We start from the raw sequence: 10,517 nt of genomic DNA on the forward strand, positions 1-10,517 counted from the left end.
TTGGTAGGATTTCCATCCCCACCCACCCCCAGGGCACACGCTGTCTCCCCGCCCCAGAGATCCCAGCCCCAGACTCACCCCCCTGCTCTCTCTGCTCTGCAGATGTTTCTGCACGTGGCCGAAGAGGTGGGAAAGGAATACGGGCTGGAGTCCATTCAGGTGAGATGACATTCCCCCCCCACCCCCATCCCACACCCGAGGGGTTCAGCCTTCCCCTCCTGACATCGTCCCATCTCCCCTGCAGCACCTAGACCTGCTGGTGAGGGATTGGAGCAACTCCACGGTCCTTGGAAGTGACGGTGGGAAGGAGCATCTGAGAGACGTCCGACAGGTGAGTGTGGGGAATGGGACGTGGGGCCTTTCCCCTCTGGGGGGTGTTGGCTCTGATCCGGCCCCAGGGCAAGGGCCTGGCTGGCTCTGGGGAGCCGGGAATGGGTCCCAGGGTATTTCCCTCTGTTGATGTCTCACTTTGCTGATTTCCCCTGGCTCCGGCAGATACTGGCGGCGACGTCCCCTTGCAAACACCCCAAGGCCCTGGAAGCGCTGAGCAGAAGCAGCAGCCGCTGTTACCTGATGCCCTTCCCTGGCAAGCGGATCATGACTGGGGACCAGGGAAGCCTGAGAGGTAACGGACGCGGGACAGCGGCTCCGAGCCTGCGCGATGGGGCATCTCCGTCTCTGCCAGGAACGGGCCGTGGGAGGATGTTCCGGCTCCGGGTTCATTGCCATGTCCCTCCCCTTCGCAGACATGGATGAGGATTTCCGGGACAGCCTGAGGGAGTATGTCACCACCCTGGTGGGCTCGGCTGGTCAACACGCGTGGAGAGACCGGCATGGGGCGCTGCTGACCGGGACACAGCTTGCTGCTCGGATAATGGTGGGGACCAGCCAGCTGGGGATGGGGTCTCAGTAGGGGGCGCTCTACCCTGGCAGTCAGTGCTGGCCCCATGCCCCCATGTGGCACTAAGGGGGCTGCGCTGCAGGGAGTGGGGTGGGGTTCTGTAGGGACGCTCTCCCCAGCAGTCAGGGGTGTACCCAGTACCCCTGGTGGCACTAGGGGGCGCTGTCCTGCGGGGAGTGGGCTTAGCCCTTTTTGCTGAATTTCTGTTAATTAAGAATTAGGGTTGTATTTATATGCTAGCAGAATCCCAGCTTGGATGGTTCTACTGAGCCTTCCTACATCATCCAGGGAAGTTCTTCATTTCCCCGCCAAACTGATTCCCACCATTGTCTTATGGCCGTTCCCCAGCTGCCCTGCCCCAGAGGTGGCTGCATCTCAGTGCCGGGCGAACCATCCCCATGTTCACGGTTTTCTAAGCCCTGTGGAGTCTGTATTGTGATTTCTTGTGCTTTCTTTGCAGAAATTCTCTGATCTGATGAAGAAACATCACTGTGGCTTCTCCTCTCCCGCTCAGGTACCTTCTCTGCTGTCTCTGCCTCTGACCTGATCTAGGGGCGTGTCCCACCTCCTGAATTCACTTCTGATGTAAAACTGCTTCTTACTTTTGTCTTATTGCTGCTGCCTCACCCGAAAGGTGGCTGCATCTCTTGTTGGGCAAGCCATTCCTGTGTGGTGTTGCTGTGAGACTATTCCCTAGCTGCCCCACCCCAGAAGTGGCTGCATCTCAGCACTGGGTGAGCCCATCCCTATGCAGTGTTGTGTGTGGCTATTCCCAGATGCTCCGACCGAGAGGTGGCTGTATTTCAGGAGTGTGTTACCACTTGTTGGAAAATGTTTTTTTTTTTTTCCCCTGCAGAGAAACTTGAGTTTCCATCGAAATATCAAAAGCCAAAATACTTCTATCTGGAAATGCCACTGCGGTCTCTTATGGGAATTCTAGTTTAGCTCTGCATGCTCCATTTTCTCCCCATAAATCAGCTCTCTGGTCTGACTGCAGCTCCCATGATGCACCACAGAAGAGGGAGATGGTGCATCATGGGAGTCCATGGCTGTGGAGCATCATGGGGCTTGTAGTTTGAGTGCCTGGCTTCAGGCTGAGCTGTTGCAGTGGCTCATGGGAGTTGTAGTTTCACATTGGCTAGTGGCGTCGCTCTGTTACATGAGGTTGCTGCGGTGGAAACTGCAGTCGCTAGGTGGAGACGGGGCCCCATAAACTGTGGCTGACCCCAGCCTTGTCCTCCCCGTGCAGATGGCCATCACCTTCCACAACCAGAGAGTCATGGACAGGGCCAGCGCAGACCACGCTCTCTTTCTGAAGGAGAAGGTGAGTCTGGGGGTGAGGTGGGGGGGTGTCTTTGCCCCAGCCAGGGGAACCCCAGGGAACCATCCCAGCGAACGCCACTGACTGTGGGCTTGGGGGTAGGAGACGGGACCTCGTATCTCTATAGCCACCCTGGGAGCTGGAGATGAGAGGCTCAAACTCCTGCACCGTGTGGGTGGGTGGGGGAGAATAAGTTTTTGCCCTGTGGCCTTCTGCAGTAGTGGAGGTGTCATGGCCCAGGTCGTTAATGGGCTGGACCAGGAGTCAGAACTCCTGGGTTTTGTCCACGGCGCTGCCACAGACTCCCCTAGGCAAGTCACAGAGTCTCTCTGGGCCTCATTTTCCCCATCTAGCAAAGGGGGAGAATGATCTGCCTTTGGGGTTTTTTTTTTAGCCTGTGAGCTTTTTGGGTGAGAGATGGTCTCTCACTGAGTTTGTGGGCTGCGCCTGGTGCAAGGGGGGCCCACCATCTCAGTCCAGGTCTGTGCCATGCCCGGCACGAGGCGGGCCCCCATCTTGGGCGGGTGGGTGGGGTCTGTTCAGCACTTGCCCTTTCTAATGCTCTTGGCCATCTTGTCTCCTGGCCGGCGCAGGACGGCGACTCCCGGAACATGTTTTCTTGTCTGAAGATGCGGCCGAGTAAGATGGTGGAGCTGTTTGCGGAGCGGCGCAGGCACTTGCTGTGGCGGTGCCGGACTGACATGCGGGAGCCGGTGCTGGAGAAAGAGGCCCGGCTGACAGAACTTGAGGAGGACCTGACGCGGGAGGCTGAGACCTTCCCGGAGACCTACAAGAAGCGCTTTATGAAATTTGCCATTTCTGCGGGTGTGGGTGCGGGGGTGGTGGTCCTGGGACCGGTGGGCGGAGCTGTCGGTGCCGGGATCGGTGCTGGGATCGCCGCTGCTGCCGTCGCTGCCGAGGCGGCTGTGGCCATTGGGGCTGGGACGGGCGCCGCGTCCGGTATCATCGTGGGTGGAGGCGTGGGCGGGGGAGTGGGTGGAAACATCGCCCGGAAGGATAGGCAGAGGGCTGAGGCCGCTGGATGCGGGAGGGAGGAGGGGGATGGCACTGAGGATCTGTCCGACGACAAACCCCTGATCTGATCGGTGTCTCCCCCTCCCCCCAATCTGGGGCTGACGAATGGGGTGACGGGGCCGCAGTGTGGCCCAGATACGTCCCCCAGAAGCAACCCCAGAGCGGGGAGCCATCGCCCACAGATTCTAAGAAGGGACATTAAGAGAACGCCGCCCTCTTCCTCCTGCGTTGGGCCTGATATCTTGCATTGCACTAAATCATCTCCCGGAAAGGTGGCCAGTCTGGCTCGGAAACCAGAAGAGACGGAGACGCCACGGGTTTCCCAGGAGCTGGTCCCAGTGGTGAATCAGCTGTGCCCCATTTCTGATTGGAATTTGACTTTTACCTGCAGCCCTTGATTCTCGCTTTGCCTTTCTCCGACGTTGCAGGGCCACTCCGGCTGCAACGCAAAGCACTTGGAAATGCCCTGCTGACAGTCATGTCCTGAGATCGCCTGCTGGGGGTGACAACGAGTGGCTGGCTTACTTCCTACGTGAACAGTCCTGTGGTCCAGTCCTGAGGGATAGATCTCCAGCCGCCCCTCTGAGCAGGAAGGCAGGTCCAGGGGAGACAGCGCAGGGAGATGTGGGTTTCTTGCTCTACCATGGACTTCCTCTGTGACTTTGGCCAAGTCACTTAGTTTCTCTATGCTTCAGTTTCCCATCTGTATAATGAAGGTGATAATGCATTGAAAGATGGTGAGGGGTTTGAGCTCTGAGAGAAAACGGTATCCAAGAAACCAGCATCGTTCTTTATTCCGGGGGAGGGCTATAAAACCATCCGAAGCTAAAGGGAATCGGTTCCACACCCATCAATGCACGCCGAGCACTGGACACCGTCTGGCCAACTCCACAGAAAGTCTCAGCTCCCACCCTTCAGCACCGGTGAAAGGCCAGGACTTGGTCTTGGGGATTTCCAACCAATGAGGGCTCGGGCTAGCGGGACTCTCCAGCTGTTCCACGCCAGCCTCCGCTGGTGCCTATGATCCGATAGATCACTCTAGCGTGAGGTATGGGGTCAGCTCCATCCTGGCCTGGGCTTGATGAGTCGGGAGCGCCCCTTCCCCTCACAGATTCCAGGGCCTGGATAACAATGGCCAGTGATGAAGAATCTGTTCCAATTGTTCTCACTGTTAAAAATGTCTGTCTTACTTCCAGTCTGTGTTTAGTCTAGACTTTTCTGTGCTAGACCGAAGGACCGAAGGACCTATTGTCAAATATTTGTTCCCCAGGTGGGTATGTATGGACTGGGATCTAGTCACCCCTTAACCTGCTCTTTGAGTCCTATCTCCCTAAGAACTCCTTGGAAACATGATATCAGGGCTGCGGGTTTTCAGAGGCTGCACCTCTCGGGACAGAGCAAGACAAAGCAGAAGTCACTTGAGACTATGGTCTGCAAAGTGGTTCTGCTGGAAGGTGGCCAGTCAACGGGTCCTGGGTGCAGGACAGTCTCAGAGCAATGGAGGCATTTAAGCAATTTCCTTTGTGCGCAACAGGAGAAAAGATATTTGGGGTACTGTTAGGATGTCAATGTATTGATGAGTGTGTGTATGTGTCTGTGAGCACCGGTAAATGACCGGCCTGGGGAGTGCTAAAGACTAATCTAGATTTAAATAACTGTGAAATTCTGACTCATCGAACCTTGAAGGGTGAATTCCTAGTTTTGGGACAAGGCTGTAATGCTTGGGTCTAATTCTAGCTGTTGGCTTGGTGTGGGGGTGGCTGGGGAGTGTTGCGTGGGGGCTGTGATATACAGCTCAGAGTAGCTGGTCTGGCCATGAACCCTAACCCAAGCATCCCCCATATCTAACCCATAAATCTAACCCTCACCTTTAACCCTACCTCTAACTCCGACCCTCCAACCCTGCCACTAACCCTTGTCTAATGTCTAATCCCTGCCTTTACACTAACCTCTAAAAAGCTCTCAGAGCGGAAGGGGGGAAGTTTGGGATGGTCCTTAGATCTTGGGGGAGCTCATTCCACCATCTGGACCAGCCCTGGGAGAAACATCTGTCTCCCGCACCGATGAGCTTCACCTTTATTGCAGAGAGCTCTACTGGGCCAGCAAGTCAACCATGGTCTTCAGCTTGCATCTCTCAGCTCTTTCAGACACAGTGGACCCAGTGCATGAAGTATTTGAAGATAAGATTGAGACCATTAACTTGATTCAATATTGTAGCACAGATGTGGGCATATGGCCCCTGTGTCCGGCCATCATCTTAATATTTCACCGAAGGGGGTCATGTGTGGGCTCTGCCGAATGCTGGGAAGCAGCCGCTTGTCACGGTTGTTGCCAGATGTTTATATGAGCAACCGTTTTAGAGCCAGGTCCCAGGTAGGACATTGAGTTCTGAATCTTCTGGGAGTCAAACCTGAGGCAGGGGGAGGCTGGGAGCCAACCCGGTCAACGTGAGAACAATGCACATCCGTGGAGGCAGCCTCTGTCTGCTGGCTGGACGAGATGCAGGCTGGCCATCTACAGAGACAAACCGACCCCAAGGGAATGCTGAGGCGAGGGGGCCCCTGGGCTCGGAGACAATAGCTTGTGCCTGGATCAGAGCAGAAGAAATGGCCCATTACAGGAGAGTGACTTTGCCATCGGGGGGAAGAAGTGATCCCAGTTCTCTGGACTGGACAAGCGCTGTGAGAACCAAGCAGCGGGAGAGAGACACCTCAGCAGACAGGAAAGGAACCTGTTAGCAAGGACGGGCTCTAGACGGCATCTGATGTTTTCCTTTTACCTGTCACCTCAGGTTTCCAAAGCCTGTTCCTTGCTTTTTATTTGAATCTCTATCTGAGGCTCTGTTAAATGAACTTCAATTTGATCTGATTGTAAACCTGTAAGGGACAGGGGGACTGTCATGAATAGGGGGAAGGGTAGCAACCTTTTCATATCCTTGGCAACTGTACTGAATTGCTTTACCTGTAAGGGATTAAGTAGTTCAAATAACCTAGTTGGCACCTGACCAGAAGGACCAATAAGAAAAGAAAATACTTTCAAATCTGGTGGAGGATTTGTTTGTTGTTGTTCCCTCTCCGGACGGAGGAGAAGCCAAGCGGGTACAACATCTCCTGAAAATATACCTGGAATAATCCATCTAAAGCCACAGAAATTGTAAGTAGGGCAAGGAAATGCGTTAGGTTAAGCTTGTGAATTCTCCTATGGTACAGAGGTTGTTTTATTCCCCTTTTTGTAACTGTGAAGCTGAGCCCAGAGGGGAATCCTCTGTCTTTTAAATCTTTTTTTACCCTGTAAAGTTACCTTCCATCCTGATTTTGCAGGTGTGATTTTTATTTTTTTTCTTTATAAATAAAAGTTCTTCTTTTAAGAACCTGATTGATTTTCAGTATCCTGAAGCCAAAGGGTCTGGTCTGTGCTCATATTGCTAAAGCAATTGGTTGTTATTTTATTCTCAAGTCTCCCAAGGAAAGGGGGTGAAGAGGCTTGGGGGATATTTTGGGGAAATAGGGATTCCAACTGATCCAAGTGATTTACACAAAAATTCAGGGCTCAACTGTAGAGGAACCCAGCGGAACTAAAGCTCCATCTAGGTCTAGAGGCTGGTTGGAAAATCCATGTCTAGCTCACAGACAGGCACCAACGGCTTGTTTTCTGCATGTAATTCCCTTCTGCTCCAGTGCTGTATGGGATACACTCTGTTTAACTACTTACATTTTTAGGCTGCGAAGTCTGAAGATGACTTAAGGGCATAATGGGTTTGTACTTTGCCAGCCAAACGCTGTCCTAAATGTCAAGAAATAATTTGAGAGCGGGTTGAGAACTTTTTGTCAAACATTTTTTGGAGAAAAAAGGGCTTTTGGGCCAAATTGAAAATGTTTGTTTTGGTCCAAAAAATTGTTTTCTTGACAAAAATAAAACCTAATATGAAACAATTTTTGTTTTTACAAAATTATGTTCCTTTTCTCTCATACTCAAAATGTGTGTGTGTGTGTGTGTGTGTGTGTGTGTGTGTCAGAGAGAGAGAGAAGTGGAGGAGGTTAATTTAAAAAGTGGGAGAATGAAGAGAAACAGAATGATTTTGAAAGAAAATGAAAATTGTCATGTCACCATCTTTGTGCTGACGAGGTGACTAAGGCATTTGTTGAGAGAGGGCAGCACAACATTCTCCTAAGAGGAACACACGGGACACCCAGCCGGTCGACAGAGAGTCTGTATCCACCGAAAGCAAAGCTATTTCCTCTAATGTAGCTTCTGTATAAAGAAGTGAAACCTTCTTGCTGGGAATGGGTTGGGACGGGATTTCTGAGTGCCGTTGCACAGCGTTCTGTTCTGTGTATCACACGACCACTGGGAAGCCCTCGTCTGCAATCCTGTGTCCAAATCTGGCCCCCGTCTATTCAGCTTAACGATGAGGAGGTTCAGGGGATCCTGGAGCCCATCCGAACATACCTACAAGGGGAATAGAAATTAGATCTCAGAGGCCTCGTCCAACTCTTTGGTCTGACGCAACCCGTTGGCTGGAAGTTGAAGCTAGACAAATTCAGACTGGAAATAGGGTGTCAATGTTTAACAGTGCGAGTCACTGCCCATTGGCACGGCTTACCAAGGGGCGCGGGGGATTCTCCATCACTGACCACTGTTTTTCTAACAGATCTGCTCTAGTTGAACTAGGAATTAGTTCTGGGCCGTTCTCTGGCCTGGCTTATACAAGGAGCTCAGGCTAGGTGATCACAAGGTCCCTTCTGGCCCGGGGATCTGTGACTCTATGTTGCAGCAAGAGGGCTCCGTGCTGGGCCAGGTGCAGAGAGGGGCTGCTGGGATGCTCAGGGGGACGGAGAGAGTTGGTTTCCTAAGAAATAAAGGTAAAATCGCAATCTGAGTTCTATAAACTAGAGAGAATTTGGATCAAGCCGTGTCTCACCCTGATAATATAGTTCCTTAATACAGAGGCTGGGATTCTCCCGTCCACCCTGGGCCCCTGCCCCAGTTCACTCTTTGTTCTCCAGACGTGTTTCCAGGTGTTCAGTTGGGAGTTTGAGGGGGGAGAGTGAGGCCAAGTGCTGATGTCTCTTCCCACTTGGCGCAGGGATAAGTGTTGGGACGACTGGTCACCTGGGTGGGGAAACTTACCTGAAGATGGCCCTGGATTTATAGCCCATGACTACAGAACCAATTTTGGGCATAGATTGCTTGTGGGCGGGAGGAATAGTGGTTGATTGTGCTAACAAAGGTTTATGGAGGACCCAAGGAAAGACTGGATCCCTGAAGTAAGGCAGGGAGATACTGTATTGCTGACGCGTAGTATGCTGGGGGTGGCGGTAGTGACCGGGGTTAGCAGGGAGGAGTGGAGGAAGCACTTTCCCAGGCATGGGCGGCCCACAAGCTGGACTGTGTCAAATGGACTGGGGACCCAGTGAAAATAGAAGGACCAGCGGTCCCCCCCCCAAACAATATCCTATCCTCACTGCGGCACGCCGGCCTGTAGCAGAGGGGAGTAGTGAAAAGAACGACTTCCCCCTTAACTCCCTGATGTGCCTGTGAGGAAAGCTGATGGTGTCTCATGAAGACTGACTGTCGACTATCGGAGAGTCAATGCGATGACCCCCCTGTGGGCGCCAATAGTCACGAACATGACCCAGGTGTTACAAGACATAACAAGGGAAGCTAGAAGATTTTCTGTACTGACTTGTCTAACTGCTTCTGTGCTATCCCGCTCGAGGAAGGATCGCAGGATCGATTCGCATTCCACGTGGATGGGGTACAGTATTGCTTGACCCGTGTACGCCGGGGATTTCATAGTGCCCCCGCTATTGCGCATAAGGTAGTGACTCAAATGTTAGCCTGTTGAGGAAGGAGGCCCAGTTCCAACGAGGCCCGGAACAGGAAGCAGCTTTCGGCGAGCTAAAGCAATCTTTGTTGCGAGCAGCGACACTGCAACCCGTACAGGTTGGCGAGTCCATATATGTGAGAGTCACCACCAGTCCTGAGGCCTTGGCTGTGGTGTTGTTACAAGCGGACCCCTTGCAGAAAACAGTCCCGATAGCATTCTATTCACGCCTTTTAACACCAGTGGAGCAAAAGTTTGGCCCATGTGAAAGGGAATGTCTGGCAGTAATATGGGCGCTGGAAGTAGGGGCGGTGGTAGTGGGAGATAATCACGTTATTATTCAGAGCACCCACACCCCCTTAAAATATATATTGTCAGGAAAACCCACCCAAGCAGGAGTAAGTAACCCAAGGATGGCTCAGTGGACCCTGTTTACCCCGTCCCCAGCCCTGCTCCATTGCAGTTTACCCCCGGCCCCTCCCTTGCTCCAGGGACCAACCTTAGCTCCCGCCCTGCTGTGCTTCTGCCCCCGGTTCCTGCCTTGCTCCAGTCATCAGGGACTAATCTTCCCCCCATACCCCACTGTGCTCATCTTGCCCCTGGCCCCTGCCTCACTCCAGCTGGGGACCAATCCTTCTCCCGCACCATGCCCCATGTCAGGGGGGATAACAATCAATCATTTTTTAAAAAAGAATAAAATAGATAGTTTTAGTTAAGATACATTATATCTCATCATGGAATAGGGATTATAAATTCTAATTCTGTAGTAGGAGACAATATATTCATGTCATGTTTAAGAAAAGTTTTGTAAATGAGTTCGTATAGTTCATGGATTAGGGATCCAATTTTATGGGGTTCCACAGGCTTCTGTAGAGATTATTTAGGTTAATCTTTCTACCTACCCAATGGGACGCAGTGCTCAGTCTAGAAGATACCAGCAGAGATGCTTAGTTTTGCAGGTCTCAAAATGTGCATTTGTGTCTCCAGAGGTAACATGCTTGTTAACAGCAAAAATGTTTTTAAATAAATAAATAATATATAGAGGTGAGAAATAACAGATCTCAACGCTATTGTCCCTCTACAAATGTGTGTACACAGAGTCAATCCCTTACCTCTCTTTAAAAGTGCAAAGTTTCAAAAAGTTCAATGAATAGAAGATTGTTGGGGGTAGAATAGATCTGGACAAGGAGAAGAAGTCTGGAGATTAATGTGAGAAGCGAGGGACATATGCTTTTTTTGTTAAAATATTATATGTTTGCTGCTGAAGAAAAAATTCCAGAATACTTAACGTTGTTGTTTTAGTTAAATAAAACAATTTAAATGTCTGTCTGGTGATGTTCTCCTCCTAATACAGCCTGGCAAGAAAATCCTCCAAATATTAATGATTATCCTGTTGAACTGGAGATACTGCACCCCCCAATGACTTCATAAAT

At 51.6% G+C, this 10,517-nt stretch overlaps 1 protein-coding gene across 1 annotated transcript; it reads left to right on the forward strand.

Moving 5' to 3' along the window:
• The first annotated feature begins 365 nt into the window (after positions 1-365).
• LOC135983297 (RING finger protein 112-like) lies at positions 366-4,489 on the forward strand. Its single transcript, XM_065594149.1, has 5 exons — positions 366-625; positions 747-877; positions 1,362-1,415; positions 2,151-2,225; positions 2,816-4,489. The coding sequence occupies exons 1-5, from the start codon at positions 460-462 to the stop codon at positions 3,323-3,325; spliced, it is 936 nt and encodes a 311-aa protein (XP_065450221.1). The 5' UTR covers positions 366-459; the 3' UTR covers positions 3,326-4,489.
• Positions 4,490-10,517: the final 6,028 nt, after the last annotated feature.

Source organism: Chrysemys picta, chromosome 4, assembly GCF_011386835.1.
Source record: "Chrysemys picta bellii isolate R12L10 chromosome 4, ASM1138683v2, whole genome shotgun sequence".
Taxonomy (NCBI): Eukaryota; Metazoa; Chordata; order Testudines; family Emydidae; genus Chrysemys; species Chrysemys picta.

Bases quoted from the DNA above. Each gene is read 5' to 3' on its own strand.
- LOC135983297 (XM_065594149.1), top strand. From the start codon at position 460: ATGTCTCACTTTGCTGATTTCCCCTGGCTCCGGCAGATACTGGCGGCG. The intron at 878-1,361 runs GTGGGGACCAGC...CTTTCTTTGCAG, and splicing joins AGCTTGCTGCTCGGATAATG to AAATTCTCTGATCTGATGAA. The intron at 1,416-2,150 runs GTACCTTCTCTG...CTCCCCGTGCAG, and splicing joins GCTTCTCCTCTCCCGCTCAG to ATGGCCATCACCTTCCACAA.